The sequence below is a fragment of the Euprymna scolopes genome, chromosome 20, assembly GCF_053919585.1.
Source record: "Euprymna scolopes isolate OS-2025 chromosome 20, ASM5391958v1, whole genome shotgun sequence".
NCBI lineage: Eukaryota > Metazoa > Mollusca > Cephalopoda > Sepiida > Sepiolidae > Euprymna > Euprymna scolopes.
Window position 1 is genome coordinate 79164266 of NC_136501.1, and position 24194 is coordinate 79188459.

The following is a 24194-nucleotide window of genomic DNA, read 5'->3' on the forward strand; positions in this document are numbered from 1 at the left end:
GATAGAATTTACTCAAAGCAAAGGACTTGTTACGATGACTCAATCGAGATACATCGACAAAATACTATTAAAATTTGGAATGGGAGAGTGCAAGAAACGCTCTACACTGGTCGAAAATGATATTAATAAAAATATACACATAGAATCTGAAATAATAGATGACACACAATATCGCGAAATTACAGGTAGTCTTATATATTTAATGACTGCAACCAGGCCCGACATATGCTATACAGTAACAAAATTGTCACAAAAATTATCACGACCGACAATGAAGGATTTAAACAGAGCTAAACAAGTCCTACGTTATTTAAAAGGAACCAAAGAACAGAAGTTAGTATTTAGAAAATCAAGAAATCCCCTAAAATTAGGTTTTTCAGATTCAGACTGGGCAAACGACGAGGATCGCAAGAGTGTATCTGGATATTGCTTCAGACTCTCAGAAAATGGGCCTATCATTTCATGGAAATCTAAAAAGCAACAGATTGTATCTCTCTCTATGTGTGAAGCAGAATTTATCGCGCTCACACACACGACCCAGGAAGCACTCTACCTTAAAAATATCCTGAAGACTATTTTAGAGCCAGAATTGATTACAAGCCCCGTAGTAATTAATTGTGATAATCAAGCCAGTATAGTCTTAGCACAGAACACGATAATCAACCAAAGATCTAAGCATATAGATATAAAATACCATTTCATAAAAAACGAGATAAAAAAGGAATCCATTATTTTGAATTCCATATCATCAGAACAAAATATCGCTGATGTATTTACGAAACCGGCGACACGGATAAAGCTACAACGTTTTCTCTCAAAACTTATTCGACTGAATAATTTTTTTTTTTTTTCTTTCACTGCCCTGGATGTATATAGATTTCTATATATTAAAAATACAGACCAGCGAAGTTCCAGTTATGAGAAGGCTCTTACTTTTTTGCATGAATATCAGTGGAAACCCCTAGGGGCAATGCTCAGAGTATATAGATTTCTATATATCAAAAAAATGGTCCTGGACAAGACGTTAAACTGTATCCATTTTATTTGCATTAACACTTTAACCTACTAATGCGTAACTAATACTTTTGCTTAAAAAAAAAAATAAATAAATAAAAAATCTTTGTAATTTTCCTTTTTGACATTTGAACACAATTAAAAATGGCGTCTTTTTAAATGCTAAAATTCTAAGCTCCAAATGATTTCTAATTTTTGTTATGTCCAAGTAAATATAAAAACATATATTTATTTTTTAGCAGAACAAACACAAGGGACTTCCCCATTATAAAAATAGGGAGGATGTTGCAATATTTTGGACCTTTTAATGGGGTATGATCCCACACAGTCGGACGATTCTATTTATTAACAATGCTGCTAAGAACTGACGAATCGAATTAATTCACGTTCTGCTACTAACCAATCAGAAACCAGAATTGCTTCATAAATATTAAACCTTTTCTGGAGCAATTTCACATGTTCTTTTCCCGGGTTTCGACACGGTAAGAATATTTTGTTCTGTGGAACTGTTTACTGCAAACAAGTCACTTACCAGGACTTGTGTGTAATGGCGAACCATCTGAAACTCAAAATGGCTTACACTTCTAGACAAAGTAATTTGTTTTGTTTAACTACTAGTAGACTTCCCGGCATTGCCAAGTCATAAAATATGCTTACATGATATTTTAATTCATGCAGATTTTATGTTTTTTTTCTCGACTTTTTATTATACTCTATCCAATATATAGTAGTGATTATAAAAGTTTAAAAAATAAATAAATAACTTGGGTACCATCAGCTAGAATTGAAACAAGCATTTAGTGCTCCAGCATTATTTGTTATCATCTGAACTAAATCCATATGCATATAAAAACTTCATAAATAATGTTTAAAAAATAAATGTATATTTGCACATGGGTAGAAAGAATATGTTTAGTCAACTTACACCTGCCAAGCTCCAATTTCTTTCAATTTTGACCCCTTAGCAGCATTTTTGCCAGCTGAAAACCAAATAGAATTTGTTTCATAGGTTCAAATCCCTTATATATATATATATATATATATAAGTTTCAAGTTTGAAGACCAAAAATTAACAGATGTGTTTAGTAGAGACTGTTCCACAGACAAGGTCACTTTAATATATATATAAATTAACAAAAGATTAAACTAGCTTAACTAGATTAAACAAAATATATTGTGGTGGACTTAATTTTGTAATTATTTTTTTTAAATAGGATTTTATATATTTCATTTATTTCAATAAAAATTAAAAAAAAAAATAATATGTACTTATCAAAGTTATGTAGACACAAGAAAGACATGCATACAGTTGTCGCATAACTTCAGAGTCTATATATTGATACCTTTATAACTATTTTTGGATACTGGTACAGCTTTTGAACCAAATGAAGCTGACACAGAATTACATAAACAGCCAGAAATAGTTGAATAAAAATATACTGGAATCAAAAATCAAAATGAAGTGCCATTCCGAAAGTAAAAACGTTAATTTTTATGAAAAATTATTTTGGGATGAAAAAAATGGGACAACTTTTCGAAGTTTGTTCATTTTTTTTCACAAATAAGATATTTCTTTTTCTTTTCAGTACTAGTCCAGCTTTTGAAGCACACGAAAACAGGTTGTTTGTTTTACCTTAATCCTAAATTATTTTTATTACATTTGTTAGCAGCTATTAATTGACTATTTGTTTGCTTTTTCACCTTCTATTTATGTTTTTTTAAATTCTTGACAATTATCAATTTACAGTATAATCAATTTGTAATTTATTTCTTGTCATTTAATTAGAAAAACGCTTCTGAATTTTCCAATAGGTCATGTAGACAGCCAAGAATAGAAGATAGAGACAATGGTTTTGTTTGGTTCCAAAGCTGTACCACTGCAAGATAGAGAAACTGCGAGAGAAAAGGAGAGAAAGATAAAAAATACATAAAATGTTGATTAAATCTAAACAGTGTAAGGAGACGCATGCGGGTAGGGACTTCATGAAGAGGTGAAAAGGGGGCCAAGGATGCATGGGAGGAGGTGGTGAGGGTTGACAGGGTGAAGACAGGATGGGGGTCTAGTCAGAAATAGATTAGCTTGGAATTAAATTTTGAAGAGTCATCCATGTAAAAGAAATATCACTTACTTTTTCAAACTTGTCATAAAGATGAGTAAACTTGGAAGGTATTTCATCGGCCTGCGATAAGGCGAGAACTTGAATAATCTGTGCAATCTGCATGAGGTTATGTCGGGCAATGTGACTTATAGGCACATCAGACATAATGCCATAGGGTTCAGGATCGCAGATAGCAGGACATATGAAAAGTGCAAATACCAAATCAGCACAAACCGCTCGGACTTCATTTGCATTATGGTTTCCAGATTTAGATAAGAGTTGATAAATCTGCGAGACTAACCAAGTGAGACTGACAGGAAAACAGTACATATTATTCTTGATGGCATTAATGAACCGGTTTGACAATGTCACAAGTTTGTCCACAATGAAACAACGGTAATCTTGCAACTTCACTTTCCACTCATTTGATCCTTGTTCACCAAAACGCCGCAAACGTTCAGAAGGTGAAAATCGCACAACTGCTTTGTCTGGATCAATGTCATAAAACCATTCATCTTCCATCAGAAGTTTCATGACTGGGTCATGTAAAGCAGCTGTTAAGAATAACTTAGAAGAAAACAAAGAGTCGAAGAACGTTTTGAAAAGTCTACTAAAAGCACACGACCCTTTACGGATCAAACGCCGTGGGTTATCACCGGGTAACAGCTGAATCTCTGCCAGAGTATATAACAGCTGCAAAGAAAGGTATTCATCTTCAAGCATAACACAGTTACCGTAGAGTGAAGGAAGAACAATGCCAGTTGCTTTCTGGACAGATTCTATTCCAAGTTTTTCACCTGTACTGATGAGTAAAGCAACCAACTTTGGATTATCCCGTAAAAACTTAAGTATATCAGCAAACTTTGTATCATGATAGCTAAGCTGTTTGTAGCTGTCAACAAATTTGACAGCTTCAAGTTGCTTGGCTTTAATACAGCATTCGGACTGCGCAACCCCATGAACAGTTGCAATGAGGGTCTCGAGGTTGGCTCGTTGTTGTCTGGCAATCCATGACACATGATAAACTGCTTCTGCAACTTTTTTCACATCTTCATAGATCTTTTGCATTTGTTCTCTTTCAGAATTAATGAAAAGGCGTTCTTTCTTCAATTGCCAGGCCAATTCTTCCAATTGTAAAACCAACGCCATGGTTAGAGAGGACTTGCAACTTCTGGCCAGTTTATGGCTTAAGAAAATGGTCAAACATTAAGACCTACAAAGACAAACATTTATACAAATTTATTAGACAAGAAAATCATTTTTAATTGAAATTTTACATAAAACATGTAATTTATTTTTTTCAGTTTTGGGCTAAAAGTCATTAATGAGATGGAAAAATTATCAGTTTAATATTATCAGAAGATTAAAATGATGAATGAAATGAACAAAATTTTATAACTTATGAAGATGGTTTATTTCAAATATTTGTTGTCATTGGATTTGAAGGCAACCATGTTGTAATTTCCCAGGAAAGTCTCTTGTATTCTACATATAGGAAGTTCATGGAAATTCTGTTTTTTAAACATATTCCTAAAATAAAACTAGTAATAAATTTATATCAATGATTATAAAATCATTAAAAAAATTTTTTATATAATTTTTATACTGATGAATTGGAAATACAATTTTTCTTTTTAACTCATCAAAAAGAAAATATTGTTAGGATAAAATGTCAAAATTGATCAGAAATACAATTTATATATTTTAACAACAGTCTTATATAGCTGAAAAAACAGTTCTAATTACATACCTTATAAAAAACTTAATCACAAAATTAGCAATAAAAAACTGGCATGGTTTAAGATATAAGACTAGCTGTCTTTACCTGGTATTATATGTACTTGTTACTTTTATTTTTTGTTTCATATGTTCTGTGTTGTTTTTTTTTCTTTTAAAAAAGTATTACTATTTTTTAAATAGTATTTTTCACATGTACATGTTTTTTTTACATTATTATTATTGGAATCTTTTGAAATGAGTAATTTTTGCATTTGTTTATTTATTTTGCCGACTGGTATCCTCATTTTCATAGACCAGAGAATAAGATGGCCAAAACGTGAAGCAACAACTATGAAGATAAGGATAACAGTCCGCAAAATAAATAAATCATGGTATTGTTTGATAAATAAATTTTTAATTGAATCAAACTGCAATAACTAAATGTTGTTATAGTAATATTGGTTGAATCTTCTCTAGTTATAAAATTACTGAAAATTACTGAAACAAAATTGTATGATAAATACTTCATAAAGGTGTTAGTAAAAAATAATTCTTTGCAGAAATCAAGAGAAATAACTCATGACATGATTATGTCTTGAATGTTTAAGAATAATCTAATAGTGTTAGAAAAAGTATTCTCTCTAAAAAGTTTTAACTTGAATAAATTTTGAGTTCAAATGATGTATTTTCAAATAAGTGTTTGTTATAATACCTTTACTTTATATGTCATTTTTAAGAGCGTCTTTTGCTCTATCTAAACGTTTAAATTACAAGCATCTTAAAACAATTATGTCTTCTTTTTAGAACGTTGAATACAAGTTGGAAAAAAGTAAATTTGCCCAATTTTCTTATTTCAATTCAAGCTAAGCAGCTTGCAATATCAACGAACCACTACTGAAAGCACAGCACAATGGTGGTTCAAGAAATTTTGTGGTAGCGACAAGAGTCATGAAGATTATAAGTGTAGTGGTCAACCATTGGATGTTGACAACAATCAATTTAAGAGCCTCAGTCGAAGCCAATCCACACACAACCATTCGAGAACTTGCTTTTAAATTATACATAACATATATAACAATTTCAAACCACTTGATATGGATTGGAAAGAGAAATAAAATTGATAAACGAGTACCTCACGAATTGAACGACAACCGAAAGAAACGTTATGAAGTGTTATCTTCCCTTCTTTTATGCAACAAGAATGACCGTTTCTCGATCGGGTTGTGACTTGCGATGAAAAGTGGGTTCTTTACAACAATCAGCGACACTCAGCCCAACAAAGCTCTATGACACTTCCCGAAGCCAGAATTGCACCAAAAGAAGGTCATGCTAACTGTTTGGTGGTCTGCAACCGGTCTCATATCCATTAGAGTGTTTTGAATGCAGGTTAAAGTATTATGGCGGAAAAGTACTGTCAACAAATGGATGAAATGCATCAGAAACTTTAATACCTAGCATTAGTCAATAGAACAAGAATAATTTTTGTCCACGACACTTCCTGACCGCATGTTACAAAACCGACCCTGCAGAAGTTGAATAAATTTGGCAATAAAATTTTGCCTCATCCGTCTACTCTCCAGACCTCTCACCTACCGACTACCACTTTTTCAAGCATCTCAATAACTTTCTGCGTGAGAAATGCTTAAAAAATCTAAGCAATATCAAAAATGCATTCATCACCACCAAAACGAAAGATTTTTACATTACTGGTATAAATACATTTATTTTGCGTTAGAAAAGTGGTTAGATAACAAAATTAGACTTTACTCAAAATAAAAAAATTTATTTTTTTAAGCTTTCAAAATCAGATATTCAAAATGTTCAAAATTAAAATCTAAAGTTCAAATAGGACAACTGATTAATAAGAGCATCTAAGAATAAAAAAACAGCCACTCATCAATATGGTTTTTAAGTTGTCTTTCATAGAAAAATCTAAACTAAAACTTCCATGAATTAAATACTAAAAAAAATGATTGCTCTTTAAATTAAGTTTCTGCCTGATTGTCAAAGTCCAAATCTGAGGGTTTTTTTTTTTTTTTAATATGAAAGAATAAATAACTTCAAATTCCGTAGTAAAAAAAAAAAAAAAAAAAACATAAAAATTAGCAACAAAAGAAGAAAAATGTTTAAAAGTTTTAGATGAAAAATATGCTTTGCAGATATACATCATCAATTGAATGTGTAGTTGGCTGCTTGGGAAGTTTGTTAGCGGCCTTTTGTCTACTGAATTAAAACAGTCAACAGAACAAATTATACATATATGGTTGCAGATGCTTTGGTATGATACTAGGATGAGAAAATCAAGAGTTAGATTGAATTTCTTTCATGGTGTTGTACGTTATGATTAGATCACTTTGCAGTTTTCACTGTTCAAGTCTAGTAAGTTCAGCTACAGAAGCGGTTCCTCATAGGTGAGCATCCTGGTCACCATGCACGTGATTAGGTACTGTACATATTTGAGATAAAGAATGCCTTCCTTGGATAGAGACTAAGCCTGAATGGCATACCTCAGTATAGGTTGAAAAAAGAACAGATATAGAGGGCAAAATATGTTGGTGAAAGATCTGCATATTAGAAAGGAAACTCTTCGAGCTTTAGTTGCAGTAGCAAAAATATGTTTGGTAAATTGTTTAAAGAAGGTATTGATCATCACATCGACAAGATAAGGACAGGACTGAGGATTATTATTCAAACTGTTTGCATAAAAATAAATAAATTGAACGTTAAATTACATGCATTTTGAGAAGTCTGCCATTTTCACATTTGGCCATCATATTCTCCAGCTTTTTTTTATGTTGTAGTTGATTATTATTATGAAAATGGCAGCAATCAAAATAGTGAAAACTGTGTAGAATATGAAAATACTTCATCTCAAAAAAAATTGCCAAATGTCAATGTTTTAATTTTCTTTGGTCACATCCAACTTCCAAGACAGGCTCGAGTGTTATTTGGTAATGAAAGTAATTTATAACGAAGAAAAATTAATACTTATGAATTGAAAAAAAAAAAAAAAATGTGAAGCATGCTGGTCCCCCATAAGTGCACAGTGAATGAGGCAGAAAAAAATGACTAGGTTCAGCATTTGCCCCTCCTCCTTTAGCCCCAAAAGTCCCTAGAGGACGTCAAATCCTGGTGAAAATGAACAAACAGTTTTAGGCCTTAACATATGTAAATTTGAGTTCTGCACCATGTAAAAAAGAAATGACTAAGTCCATCATTTACACCCCCCACCCATTGAGCCCCAAAAGTTTCCAAGGCCTTAACATATTTAAATTTGAGTTCAGCACCATGCAAAACTGCTAAATAGAAAATTTTGGACAAATATGGTAAAATAATCCCCAATAATCCTAAAAGAGCAAAGTATAGACAAACAAAATTATATAAAAATCAGTTAGTCACAAATTTTCAGAAAGTTTTATAAAAATCCAAGGCATCAATTTTTTTTTAAGCACAAAAGTGTCAATTGTAACCATTTTAACCCTAGTGGGACAACTGGAGTTTTCCTGGAAAATCTGTCCCGTTACTTTTTTACTCATATCATGTTTAATGTTTGTGCAAATTCTTTTTTAAATTCCAAAGCATAGTTATTGAGAAAAGTGTGGACGGACTAAAGGACAAGGGTGAATTTACAGGTCCACCCTTCTTTTTGGCAAGGGACCAAAAATCCATCAAAACTCAGAATTATCCAATCTTAATGAAAGTTTCAATATTTTATTAACCAGTTAATAGATTTATTTAGGTCATTTAAATTATTTGCTCGCCTTCATTTCAAGGATGAAATATCTTATAAATATGTACATTTTAATAGCGGAAACTCGTACGGGAATATGGTTTTTGAAAGTTGACTTAATCTTTTTGTAGGTTTCTGATTACTTTTTATTGTGTTTGAAAGATTAAAGCCTAAAGTTAATCTTTAAAAGAAAAAACATTTCTAATGTAAAATGTTTTCACAGCAGCGCAAATTGAAAACTCAGTTTAATTTGGAAGTTGAATAAATTCATTGTAAAAATAAATAATAGTTTTCTGGGATGATTTCAAAAATAATTAGTAAAGTTTTAAGATATTGAATTTAAAAAAAAAAAAAAAAAATATTATAATTATTCTCCAAAAGAGAAAGTTTAGTAACCAATCTGGCTTTGCATAATCAAAACGAATGAAAAGGCACCGTACATAAGTTCTATGGAAGCCCAAAGTGTCAGAAAGTCAATTTTATTAAATTTATAGAAGAACTGATTATACCTTAATTTCTGTATTTTTGAAGATTATAAAAATATTCATCAACTTAAGTAATCCTATTTGTTGTAATAAAAAGGAAATACTTATTTAATTAGAATATTTGTTTACTTTTTTACATGATGACTCGATTTATTCTTAAACATAACAAATTAATGCTTTTTAAATTAAATTAAAAGTGCATTTTAAGTGTGAAAAAAGGTGAATTAAAATCACTGATTACACTCACAATTTATTCATTGAAAAAGAAATAATGCAATAATAAAAGAATATGGTGAATAGGATGAAAATCCTGTGTTTCCCTTTTTATCTTTTCTTTAAAATTTTGCCCATCTAAATTAATCATTGTCTAAATCAATCATTATTAAAAATATCATTTTTTAAATTATTTTTTCTTAGTAATTCTGGATCTCGATTTTTTTCAATTTGTTTTTTTTTTTATTATAACACATTTTGTTTTATAAAACAAAATATGTTATACTGATGTTTAAACCATCATGTGTACAAGAAAAATATATCACATTTAAAATTTTTGTGAGAATTATCATTTATATCGCATGAAATATTTTTTAAATTATATTATTTTGGGGATAAAAATATTGAATAAACAATACTTAATTCAATGATAATATCAGTAGTTCGAGAAATTAAGTTTTCTGTGGGTTATATTGATTTCATCAACACAGACTTTAGGGGCTTTTTTCATAATGTTCCTGAAATATTAATTTTTTATATTGTTAATATCTATAATGCTTAATTTTTACTTTTTGTAAAAATTAAGCAAACAAAAATTCATGCGTCCTTTTTTAGTACTTAAAAACTAATTTAAGCAAAGGTATTTTTTTTTTTTTTTTTTTTTACAAAAAATACATTTTCATTAAAATAAAAAAATATGGGTTCATTATATTCTGTGATTGTTAATACTGAAAATTTCATTAAAATTGTTTGATTTCCTGAATTTTGGTGAATTATTTAAATTGAGGGTGAAATCAAAATGTTTATGCATTTTAAGGATCAGTCATTCATTTTGCACATACCTATGTAGATCTTATTATACTCATAGTTGAAACTCAGTGATCACCTTTGCAAAGAGATATCTGGATGGTGGGTTATTCCATGTCAATTCACCAGGCCATTACACCCACCGACTCCGAATTACTTGAAATTTGGCACAAATATTCCCCTTCATGAGTTAGGAAAATTTGCCAAATTATTTGGTCCTAAACCTTACTGTTTGGATTTTAGGGGAGTGTAAAATTTGCATATTTTGCTTCCAAATTTATGCTGTGAAACCGTACGGAATTTCAGTGTTTTATAAAATAAGAAAAAAAATACTTCCACTTATTCAATATTTCTGAAATTTGGTAGGAAGGGCATTTAGGGACTGTAGAATCCGAATATCTATTTTAACCCCATACCTGGTAGAAAATTTTCCTCTCCCAAAAGCATGTCCCTCAAATCATCAATTTTTTACCTATGTAGCTTATGATCAGTCTTGAGAAAATATGTCCTCTTCAATTTTCATATTTTGTTTATAGCATCTACTATGACTGCTTAAGTTCTCAAAAAAATTTGTGAGGGTTTCTAGCCTACTTTAGGAGATATGGCCCTGCCAATTTTATAGGGTTCTTTTTCTTATGTAATTCAGTGAAAGATTGATAAAGACAATCATCCTAATGCTCCCAAACTTCTCAAATGTTCATATTGTGTTAAGTAATTTCTTAAACTATTCAATAAGATAGTCTTTGTTAATTTAAAAACAAATTAATTTAAATATATTTTGCAGATATTGCATTTTGTATAGTACAGATAGATTGTCTTCAACAAGTGATAAACATTGACTCATGCATTAGGATCAATAATTTATAGAGTTTTTGTTGATGGCATTAAACATTTTTTTTTTGTTTTTTTACAGTTTTTCAAAAAATTAATTTTATTAAACTAAAACCTTTTTTTTTTCATTTAGAAGAAAGTGATAATAAAATGTATTTTTCATTAGTTTAAAACACTAAGATTAAGCTACACTGAGCAATAAATTTTGTGTAGACTATTGGTTAAACATAAGATATCTGATAGGTAATAATTGTAATAAATTTAGAATTAGGCCAACTGTGAACTCTGAATGACCCTCCTCTACCCCAGACTGGAACTTGTCTGTGGCACCTAAAATATTAGTCACTTTTCCTCCAGTATCCAAAGAGAAAGGTGGCATTTTCCTACTTGGATTTTTTACTAGCACACAGATTAATTGAAGTAGTTTTTTTTTTTTTTTTTTCAGATAAAGATGAATTGTTCTATTTGTACTGAACTAACAGTTGAAGCAAGTACTAATTTATTCCATGATAAACAGGTTGGATTAATTTCAGTGGATCATTTGGATGCAATGGATGTAAAGCTTATTGCCTATAGGACAGGACTTGATGAGGATAAAATACTATCTGTAACCATCACAATCAGACCTTGTTAACTGAGTATGAGGGGCTTGAAAAGAGCTGTTGCAATCCATTTAAAAATCATAAGCAAATTAAAGGCAGTTTGAAAGCAATTTCTTTGAAGTTGGCAGATAAAGCAAAGGCATCCCAGACAAGAAACTCTGCCCTAATTGCCGAATATGAATCGGCAAACTTCTTGATAATGAAAAACAAAGGCATGTATCGGATGAGGAAATACAAGAGCTTGATGCAAGTACTTTAACGGAAACAGAAGACAAATATCAATGAGTGTTTCTCTGCTATTGGAATTTCTCCAATGAAAATAAAAATGCTTTATAACTCTGGAAAGGCTTGTTTAGGTAAGAGAAAACTTTGTCCTGCAATCAGTATGGGTATCAAATACCCTCTTAAAAAAAAACAAACAAAAAAAAAAAAACCGCTTAATTCTATGTCTAATCCTAAGTACGAGTAGCAATACACATGAAAAAATTGAAATATTTCAATATTGGTATGCACAGAAAGAGCTTGATGAGCTAAGAAAGAATCTTTTTAAATTTTTAAAATCTGATTACAATTAAGGAAGTTATGGCTATTTTTGTGCCTCACACGTTTGGATATTTTCCCCTCTTTAAGACCATATGCGTTTCGTCACATTTTTTACACTACTTTTTCAGTAAAAATGTCATATCTTTGTTAAAACACAAGACTAAAAAATGAAATTTACTGTATAAGTGTATTTTTGTACAAGGAATCAGAATATGCAACTGAAAATCTCCCAAAGTTTATGGTTTCCAAATAATCTGCAGTAAATGTGCATAAATATGCAGCAATTCCTTAAAAATGCCATGTATCCATAAACAGAAAAGAAGTTGGAGAACTCAAAGTTGAATTGTAATGTGCTTTATGTACAAAAAACTTAAATCTAAACATAAGACCATTTAAAAATGAATATATTGCAATATTTCTTTGGTATTATTGTAGATTAACACCTTCTGTTTAACCCCACTCAACTCCTTCTGACCACCCCTCCAAAATGTGATTCTACCTTTTTAGGAAATTATGTATAAAATGCCATAAAAAACTTTAATGAAAGATAAACAAATTATTTTAGAATTGAATGTAAAATAATTTCCTATTACAGATCATTCTAGCATTTTAGGGCAGTTAACTGTTTTTTTTTTTCTATGGGAAAATATGCATGCTTTTTTTTTTTTTAAGATGATTATGTGTAGTTTTAAGAGGGTTTCTATGCAATGAGAATATGTGGAGGGTTGCCATTCGGACTTTGAATTAATTGTAGGGCTAAGGAAAATTATGTGTGAACATACTGAAAACTTGACAGAGACAAAGCTAACAAAAACAATATTAGAGGGGGGAGCGGTTAGTTTCACAAAAATTTAATGTAAAATAATTTACCATTTCCTGGCCATTCTAGCATTTTAGGACAGTTAACCAATTTATTTTTATGTGTATTTTCTTTAAGGAAGGATCTATTTTTTGTTTGTTTGTTTTAGATGCTTGTATGTGGCTTACAGAGGTATTTTGTTGGAGGGGGAGAGGGGCTTGCCACTCGAACTTAGTGTTATTGTTAGAGTTAAAGAGTGTTTTAGGGAGGAGACTTGCCACACATAATTTGGATTAGAGGTGAAGTTAAGAGAGCTTTTTTTCAAAGAGAGCATTCATCACTCATATTTACTGTTAGCGGTTCATAATTATTGGCTTTATATTATATATTTAGTTTTAATTTAATAAGAAACTTGCGTTGCGAAATAAACTTTCTTCTGTAATACAAAGTATTAAGACCAAAACATTGACTCTGAGCTGTTATGTGATGAACCTTTAAAATTAAAAAGTGAGATTTTAGATAAAGCTAAGTGCTTTGATAAAATGATAAAGGTTCTTGCAGCAAAAGTGAAGACTGGAATCCACTAAAATGAAAATACAGATCTTGACACTTGCCCCTACCAATTGGTCACACAAAAAAGTCATGAATGTATTTCGTGTTTCAGAACACAATGTACGCAAGGCTCGCAAATTGTGTTTGGAAAATGGTATTTTAGCTGTGCCAGAACGAAAACAAGGTAAGTCTTTGCTTGCTGATATTGCACAGTTAGTGCAAGTATTTTATCAAGATGATGAGTACACTCCTACCAAATTTCAGAAATATTGAATAAGTGGAAGTATTTTTTTTCTTATTTTATAAAACACTGAAATTCCGTACGGTTTCACAGCATAAATTTGGAAGCAAAATATGCAAATTTTACACTCCCCTAAAATCCAAACAGTAAGGTTTAGGACCAAATAATTTGGCAAATTTTCCTAACTCATGAAGGGGAATATTTGTGCCAAATTTCAAGTAATTTGGTGTCGGTGGGTGCAGATTTGAACTTTTTGCTGGTGTTTTGACATGGAATGACCCTGGTATGAATTAAAAAATAATCATTATAATTTTTTAATTTATATATAAATTGCTCCTTTATAAAGCAATAATTGCAAAAATTCAAAAGATTAAGTTTACCAGCCTGCTCAATCATAAAAAAAGCTTTGAGAGTCAAGCTTGAGGGAAAAATTTGGAGACTGAATTTTCAAGATAGTTTGTATTACAGCAATGTTCAGGCAACTTCTGGAACCATATTTACTGCTGCAAACTTTTCCAATTGACCATTTTAGTAACATGCTGCACGGTTAGCAGCTTGCTCCCACACTTATCTAGATTTTGTGCTTAGAACACAACTTTCAAAACTTTTTGCTCCATGCAGTCATTTTCAAATATCTTCTTAATATATTTAGGATTTAATGGCTGAAAGGCCAGTCAAGTGCAAAATTGATTTTAATAAACATTTCTATTTATTAAAATAAAATAAATATTTAAAAAAAAAAAAAAAAATTTTTGAATAAAATATTCTTCTTCAGGAAATACAAACAATTTGTTTTTCTTCTTACGTGCCATGATTTTTTAATGTCCGGTATTAATGTTTTTTAATGTACCGGACATTAAAAAACCATTCAACCATAACTTCCAACCTCTGAGGATGTGCCATCTCCACCATGACGTGTAAGAAGAAAAAAAAACTGTCTGTATTAGAGGGATATTTTATTATTCGAAAATTTGAAAAAAAAAAAAAAAAAAAAAAAAAAAAAAAAAATTTATTTTTATAAATAGAAATGTTTATTAAAATCCATTTTGTACTTGTCTGGTCTTTCAACCGGTAAATCTTAAATTCTTAACATCAAGTGCTTTTCAAACAGTGGATTTTCTATTATTTACTATTTTATTATATATATATATATATATATATATATATATATATATATATATATATATACACACACATATTTAGCCAGTAGAGTTTAGTTTCCTAGAAGTACATCCAATGAAACAACATGTGTCTACCAAAGAGTGCTCAATGAGTGAACAGAACAGGTATATTAAATTTATTTATGCAAACATTGATGGCTACATATGTGCATACATGTTTCTGTAATCATTCTTGGCCTGAAGACGTAATCCCCGAACACGGGTGATTACAGAAACATGTATGCACATATGTAGCCATCAATGTTTGTATAAATAAATTTTATTTTTATATATATATATATATATATATATATATATATATATATAAAGTTCAAATGTACTGATAACATGAACTAAAGAAAATAAAAATTTCAAAAGTGCTCATGTGTAAAGAGTACAGCTTTTATAAAATTATATAAACATTGGGAAGAACATACATGGATTGACCAGCATTTTGACATTAACATATCTTGTCTAGGCTCTCTAATGATTAATATAATAAAAAAATAAACAAATAAAATTGTCCAACCTCAGTGTCATTTATTGTCACTTTTTCCAAAGACACAAAGTTTAACATTATCTCTTCCCCCTCACTTTTTTCTTATTACTAAATTAAGTCTAATCTGACTAATCTGTGCAAGTTGATTTTTATTTTATACTAGCAAGACCCATTAACCAGCATTGCCCGGTGGAAGCACGACATCCCACCTTGTAAAGAATTAAACTATGGCTGTCGTTGGTGGCCACTGCCATTCCTGGAAAATTGCGGACACTGGCAGTTGTGACCAAACTGAAATAATTTGGCTACCACTAGCGATTACTGCAGGTACTGTTTGATTCTAAAAAAAGAAATTAAGGGAATAGCAATACACATGGCCGATAAAACCCTTTGGATAATCACAGATTTCAAGGGGTTTCTACTAAAAGAGTCATATTTTACAAATCAAAGCACTTAAGTCTTCAAAATACCACCGTTTTGTTCGGAAATGAATATACTTTCAAATGAATTAGTAAATAATAACATACATTATATATTTTTAGAGTTTTAAGCAAATAAGGTGATAAAAATGTGAACATCATAAAACTGCATTTTCGGTAAGATTTTGTAACTAACCCCCCCCCCCCCCTGATTTGTAAAGTGTTTCTGTTAAGAATTTTTTAATGAAATTTGTAAATTAGCCAAAAAGAGATGTCATTTTTAATAATTTCGAGTGTCCGAAATTCATTTGACCACTCGTTTTTTTTTTGTTGTGTTAAAAAAAAAAAATAAAAAAAAATAAAAAAAAAAAGATTTCAAAATGATGAGTATGGAAAATTTTGAAAATAATTTTCTTCGGACACTCACTATTAAATAAAACAATCTTTTTACTATGTTTATTCGTTCAAAAGATGATTGAACAGTGTTTTCTCTAGTGGTATGTAGCAATTTAAAAACATAATATCTGAAAAAATTGTTATGAATTTGAATCAAAACTTCTGTAGTATTAGTAATAGCAGCAGTAGGTGTATCAGAAAGTGGCCATTAAAAATGATCAGAACTTTGATAATTCAACTTAGTATTTTTCGAAGCTTATAACTACTTGAAAAATGTAATTCAACCCCTAATTTTTTTTTTAAAGGAGTAAAGACCAACTTTTTAAAAAATAACAGGTTTAATAGCAAATTATACAATATTTGTTTTTTTAAAGTGGTTTTCTTTAAAAAAATAAAAATAAAAAACTAAAGAAAATCAACATATTCTGACTTGCTTATAAATATATGTATATATATAAATGCCAAAAAATCACTTACCTAAAAAAAAAAAATACTATTAAATGGGTAGTTCCATTCTTCATTTTTAAGAATTTATTCATATTTATATTTTAAATTCCATATATTTAAAAATAAAAAAAAAGGATTTTTTAAAGCAAGGGTCCTAGAAAATCGCATTTTCGTAACGTGTTTTGCACAAAGCTTTAAAGAGCTGCTGCTAATATGAAATTTATGAAATATGGATTCATCCAATGGACATAAATAATGTCTTTTTTATTGCGCGTGTTAACCAAAATTAGTATTTTTCATCCTCCGTAGTTAAAAGGAAATGCACATTTCACTTATAAGTTTTTCCCCTAGAACATAAAATCCTCTTCATCGATTTTTAAAAAAAATTCTTTTAATGAAATACACAAGTTTTTGATTGATATATTTTAATACTTTATCGACTAAATTTTTTTTTTTTTTAAATATCTAAAATAAAATAAAAATAAAAATAAAAAACATTCAATGAAATAGAAAAATTTGCCGTCAGTGTCTGGTATTTACTTGACGATGTAAGCATAACATGAGCTTTCATTAGAAAAAAAAAAAAAAAATCAACATGTTTTTTTAAAAAAAAAAAAAGGTTTTACATTTTGGACTTTACAGGTAAATTTCCAAAAACTATTCTTTTTTTTGTTTTAAATTAGAATATTTTCTTTATTCATCTTTTATCTTCAATTTGTGATATATAAAACTTCGACACATAAATTAATTAAAATTTTAATAGACATTTCAAAATGGGGGGGGAGGTGAATTCTGCATGTTTTTTTAAATAATACTGCAATAATTACATCAGGATAACATTCATGCATAAGAAAAAAAACAAAAAAAAACAAAGTTAACGTCCGTGCAGTCTCCATAATCGGTCAGAAAAAGAAAATTAAATACTTCACAGAAAGTGGTAAAAAAAAACAAAAACATATGTAACAAATAAGTGTTTGCCAATGAAATTTACTTTAAAACCTACCTGCATAATATTTTTGGTGTTTGTAAGCATTTATTCAGTTCTATAAAGAAAATGTGGACATAAGTAACGGCTTTGAAGCCTAGGTAATTAATTGGTGAAAAATCTAAAATTAAATCAAATCATCCACAAGAATAGTAAATGCAAAAAAAATAAAATAATAAAAAATAGCATCCCAGAAGGGTTGATAATCGCTCAAAAATTGAAAATTAAACATTGATACCTGTAAATTTTTTTGTTTTCTTCAGGGCTATGGGGGGGGGGCTAGTTGTGTGTAGGTATTTTGCGTATATTTACATTCCCAAACGAACATAACCAGAAAGAAAACATAATTTGACATGAGTACCAGAATAAATTAAAAAAGCTAATGATTACTGAATTTCATGATGAATCTGCATTTTGGCTGATTTTACTTTATATATGAGATAGAAAATAAAAATTATTCTTTCAAAGTCAATCAAAAGTTCAAGTAAAAGTGATCATGAGACCACACATGATTTATTTCTTGAATTTTTTTTTTTTAATCCTCAGGATAAAACTGAGATTCAGATTTTTTTCACAATTCTATTAAGGAAATATATACAGACTAGCATAGTTTCCATTCAATTTTATATCTTAAATTCCTTCAACAAATTTATTTATCAATAGATTTTTAGACTCTGCTTCCTGATAAAACTCCTATCTCTATGATCATTGAATGATTTTAATTGTTTTGATTTGATTACAATTAAACCTTTGCACTACAAAGGCCATATTTTTAAATAATCTTATGATTCAATATTATTTCATATCTACTTCGTTGTGTACAAGATGATTTAATCCATAGATGGTTATCTATTGGTTGCTATTCATCCCATGTCCACTCTGGCCCAGAATAGTAGGATCCCATCTATGGGTTGAATACAATCTGTTTTTATACAACATGAAACAAAATTTGACTCTGAATTGGTTGAAAACAAGTCAAATGAACACTTATGTTCTTCCTAAAAGCAATGGATTATATGGAAAAATGTAAATATGTAATAAATAAAAAATATAGAAACAATACCATCACAGTCTATAAATAAATTAAGTGTTGTGGAGCTTTGTTGACATCTAAACAGAGCTGAGTGTCCCCAGTTATTGTAAAGAACCCACTTTTCATTGCAAGTCACAATCCGGTCAAGAAATAAGTTATTCTTGTTGCATAAAAGAAGAGAAAATGACAATTCATAACTGCGTTTCTTTTGGTTGTTGTTCAATTTGTGAGGCACCCATTTATCAAGTTTTTTTGTCTTTCCAATCTCCTCCAAAGGACGGGGTTAGTAAGCTGGCTGACAGTCTACCCCTAAACTAGTTATGTGGTTAACCGGAAACCCAGGTTTTTATAACACCATCACTCTTCAACAAAAGATAAAGATGACCTTGTCCCCCAACAGATAAAATACCAGAGTGGCATTTCAGAAGATTCAGTGTCAAGAATGACCAAGAAATATAATACAGGGGGAGAGGGCCATAGAAAAAAACCCACAAAAACTCAGTGTCAAGATGAAACGGGAACTATATAATACAGTTTGTCATGCATGACACTTAAAATGTAATATTACACACATTTATACATAGGACCCACACATTGTATGCAGTCTATGTCGCAAAGGAGACCAAGACAAAGAATAATTCAAATTCACATTTTCTTGTAGCAACAACATTTTCTCATTCTCTCACCATGCATGACTTCTCATTACATCTGTGACGTCACTCACACGAATGCTTTCTCTAATGTACTCTTTCTCTTTTTATATTCTTTTTCTTTACAGGTTACATCAGTTCGCATGCATTTGCATACACTCATCTGCGCTGTGTTACAAGTCTCATACATGACAAAATAAATGGCACATATTACAACCCCTCCCAACACTACACTGTCATGGACACCCCTGAGCAAGGTGTTCGCCATCACCAACATCACTCAGAAATCCATTCAGCTTGGTCTTTTCTACCTCTCCCATTTTTTCTGCCTATCTTACTTTTCAACCCTATCAATTATTCGATTCAATCTTAGATATGACTTTAAACTATATCCAACGGTGTGATCCCAATTTGATAACTTTATGAAGTGTGCAGTCATTCTTTACTTGCCTCCTCCCAAAGATGGCAAAGTTAGACACAAGGTTGGTTTTAAATGTGGGTAAAATCAATTTCCCCAGAAACAGGCACTTTAAATTTTAACAAAAATTTATAATTGCCTTAGTTTAGAATTTCTTTCACTGACCTAAGATAGAAAAAATGGATTGTAGTATCCGAACAGACATGACACTTTGCTCCTAGATTAAAGGAGTTGCCATTACTCACAATTCTACTCTGAATTGAAGTGGATCTTAATTATGGGTTAAACAATCGTTTGCAGACTTTACAAAATATATGCATATAAAACAAATCTATTAAAAACGAAGATATTAAGAAATTGAAAAAGAAAATGTTCACCAAAATTACGGATTTGTCTGTTAAATGATCAAAAATTGGAAACTGAAAATTATTAAGCAAAAGATGTATAAATATTTTCCAATTGTTTTAAGGTTTTTTTTTTTGTTTTGTTTTTTAACTCGTCACAACCATGCCAGTACGAAATTTCTAAAAAGTGAACATATTTTGTACTAATGGGCTTACTACAAATCTAGTGTGTAAATGTTTGGATTCACGAAAAGAACTAAAAACATCACCCACCAATAAACTTTTTTTTTCTTTGTTGTCTCAAAAATCAGTCAATTTATTCTTGATTTCAATGTCAATCCAATTTGTAATAAGACAAAACCAAAAGAAAGTAAAAATAGGATGAAATTTAGATAAAAAAGTTGATGCTTATGCACTTATTGTACCGCGCTAGTTTTTAGATAGTATTTTCAAGTTAAATTCAAATTTTATGATATCTTTTTTCATTATTTGAAAATTGTTAGATGAAAGTACAGAATAGTTACAAAACACCCTCCTCTCTCCATGTGAAGAAGGACTTTCTAAATAACGTTATTTCCGCACGGTACAATAAGTGCATAAGTACCTAAAAGTTTAATATGTTATACATTGTGCATCATATGTATTATTATTATGCATGTACATAAATCTACTGCAGTTTCAACGATCATCAGAAACCTCCGAACTCAACCGACCAATTAATCAGACATACTCTGATGACCGGTGATCACATGAAATAGCAGTAAAGTAAAAGCTATACACATTTTATTATCATTGATATATAGGCACTACCATTTTTATGTGAACTTTTCCAAAATGTACACATGATCTGGTGACGACATCAATTGATGTGCTTGATGCAAGCCACGGTGAACGATTTTTTTTTTTTTTTAACTATTATTTACTAGTGTAATTTAATAGGAATTTATTTTACATTCAAATAGTTTACTTAAAGATTAAATTATCGAAATGTGAAAAAAGATCACTATTATTGTTAGAAATAATTAAGTAAAATCTGGGGAGTTTTCAGTAGGGGTAGAAAACATAACACAAAAATAAAATGTTACGTGACTTTTTTGACATCTACGGAAGAGCAGAAGTGACAATAAAATAGTTTGTTAGTTCACTACACATGTTATTTGTTTATTTAAGTTTTCGATACTTTGGAACGATTTAAATTATTTATACGAAAAAGCATTTTTCTCCCTTGAATGCTACTTGGGAATAATTTTCTCTTTTACCAGTTTGGTGCCTCCAACCACTTCATAAATACTAAAATTAAAAACAAACGTTAACGAAAGAAGTTGAGTTTTTAAAGTATCTAAAATTGGAAAAAAAGTTTAATAAGCTTTAAGATTAAACGTAACACAAGAAAACAATTTATAAAAATAATTTAACAACTTACTTTTAATAGATAATTTGGTTACTTTTTAGTAAACACTAACAGAATAATCGAGCTAAGCTGTGAAGTTTTAGAATGGTGAACGCAACTGTGGAAGTAAATGTTTTCAATCAACCAGTTCATTTTTGTTCAATCTCGGCTTCCATATTTTATTTCATAAAACAAGACATACAAAAATATTGCAGTGCATGTACAAAAACTGGATTTTAACGCAATATTAATTTTGAATCGGGTTTAATCTGGCCATAAAATAGGTGGCAAGAGTCATGTTTATATTATAACTTTATATTTAAAAAAATTTTTCACACAATTAAAAAAGTCTATGTTGCAGCGGACATTTTTAAATAATGGAATTTTAATCATTTTAATCTTTTCAAAATCAGTTAATTTTTAAAGAAGTTACCTTTTCTTGGCAATTCAACTGATTATAGCATATATTGATTAGAAAAAACCCTATTTAAAAAAAGAAACATTAAATTTATGTCAATTTTTTAATTGCAACTTCAAGGTAAATTTTTGTTAAATATATGTATTTAAACTTTAAAAAAAATATTTTTTACTTATTTGAACTCTTGTTTCATAATAAATAGAAATTTTGATAGATTTAAATATATATTGTTTAAATTTTGAAAAAATAAATGGGGGGAAGGACACGCACTAAAAAAATATTTCCCCTCATATTTTACGGAAACTGCATTTTATATGTAATTTCATTCTAAAATAGGTAAGTATCAAAAATTTCACGAAAATCTGAACATTAGTTGATTTTTGTTAGATTTATTAAACACGGGTATTTTTTCACATTCGGAATGTCTACTACATAGGAACGTTATTTTAAAGTGCCAATTATGTAAACAGAATTTTCGTCTCACAATTTCATTATTTTCATACGATGACAAAAGTTTTTTTTAATTATTACTAGTTTATTTTGCCCTTCTTTTAAATGGTACAAAAGTTAATATAATATTAATTTATAATAAAGTTACATTGTGTTACATATAGGGTGGGGTAATTCTGTGGTGAATTTTGGCAGTCCCTATTGATATTGTTTGTTTGTTTGTTTTACGGCATATCAACCATTTTCAAGTTATTTAATGCCGAATCCAGTGATTTTGAAGAACAATTTTTTAATAGAATATATTTGTTTTTTTCAAGTCGGTTTCTATTTAACCCATAGTTGGGACCCTAACAGGTACTACCACTCCGGGTCAGAGTGGACCTGGGAGCAATGGCAATTAAAAGGTGGCTCCACACTCCCCAAAGCCCGTAAGCTGAGGCCTCACCATCGGATATAGTTTAAGGTCATATCCAAGACCCCTATTGATATAGCTCTATCTTAGAGAATGTCAAATCCTTTATTTGCCCAAGATGGGTTGTCTTCATTTTGTTGTTTCGATTTTGAAAGGTTTATTATTATTAGCAGCTGTTGATGAAAGGGTGGTATCCAAACTCATGAGATTTTACCTATTGCGCCAGAAACCGTCGGTACGGATGGTTAATCATTATATTCCACTCTATATAATGTGCATTTATTTGTATATAAGTAAACATAAATCACATAGAAGTTAGCGTGTAAAAATGTACCTATCTCTGAATGAAACAATTTCAAATGAGAAAAAAAAAATGCTAGCCGGACAACCCCATTGAATGAATTCGGAAAGATATCCCCCAGTTTAAACAAAAGGTCAACCGTCAGTGTCTTTTTTCCTAGTGATCATCAGAAATTATATGTATATAAAATTACTGACGTAATTTTATGATTTTTAGCACGGTGAACACTGGCGAAGAGCATACACCTGCTAGATTACATACATTATTTTCGTTGCTTAAAACATAAAAAGGTTTTTTTCTAAATACTCATAAATACTATTTAAATGACAGTTTAATCACTTTCTAATTTCTCATGGCCACCGTGACGACCTTTTGACATTCGAACCTCTCAAATTAGCGGATAAATTTTTGGCTAAAATTAAAGTTAGTCCTCATGGCTGACTAATCTAAAATCCGGTAAAGAGCTGCGGCACATTATCACGGAACTGTTTTCCTGCAGACTACAACACGGCGGTCTTTTAATGTTAATAAAACACTTATCATAAACTGTCTCCATAAGTAATCAAACTTTGTTCAATTTCATGCATCGGTTTCAATCCTTTCATAATATTCATAATTCAACTGAGTGAAACATTAGTTAAAAAAAAAAAAATGTGATCATACAAAATAAAACCTCGGTTCATGAAATTTTTAATCAAGTATTATGTGCTCCTAAACAAAAGATGCTTTTTAGGAATAGGTATCCAGATATTTGTAATCATGACGTAAACAGTTCCGAGTACGAACGGAGAAAGCTAAATCAAGATTCAATGCTTCCGCACAATACGAATCGACTTTGCAAATAAAAGTTAGAGTAAGTTTCAAGTAAAGGTAAAAAGAAAAAAAAAAGTTCGGTTGGTATTGTTTTTTACTATAGCGAATTCTTAATAGGATGCTATAAAAAAGGTATAATCAAGGACCAAGGTCTGAGGCTAAGAAATTTATCCTAACACATCAATGACAACTGGCTGAGAGAGAAAGAGAAAAAGAACATCTTACCTCTTGCAACAGATGCCGTCGGTTGCGACCTCAGGTATTAGTCCTTGTGGTCCCGTAATAATTCTTTATCAATACAATAATTGATTGAGAAAGAAAAAACAAAGGAACTACCAAGACGGTGTCCCAATAGTAAATAAGAGAAGAAGAAAAGAAAAGGAAAGAGAAGAAAAGGAACAACTTCAGACACGGTGTGAACCGA

General features: G+C 30.2%; 1 protein-coding gene across 5 annotated transcripts in view; it reads right to left on the reverse strand.

The window, feature by feature from the left end:
* LOC145241477 (GTPase-activating protein and VPS9 domain-containing protein 1-like) overlaps positions 1–24194 on the reverse strand; it is a 347817-nt gene that overhangs the window by 313800 nt on the left and 9823 nt on the right. For all 5 annotated transcript variants that reach the window (XM_080104469.1, XM_080104467.1, XM_080104464.1 and 2 more), the window contains exon 2: positions 3144–4326. In XM_080104469.1, coding sequence (XP_079960595.1) covers positions 3144–4262 — 1119 coding nt within the window. In that variant the 5' untranslated portion in view covers positions 4263–4326. The remainder of the gene's footprint in view (positions 1–3143; positions 4327–24194) is intronic.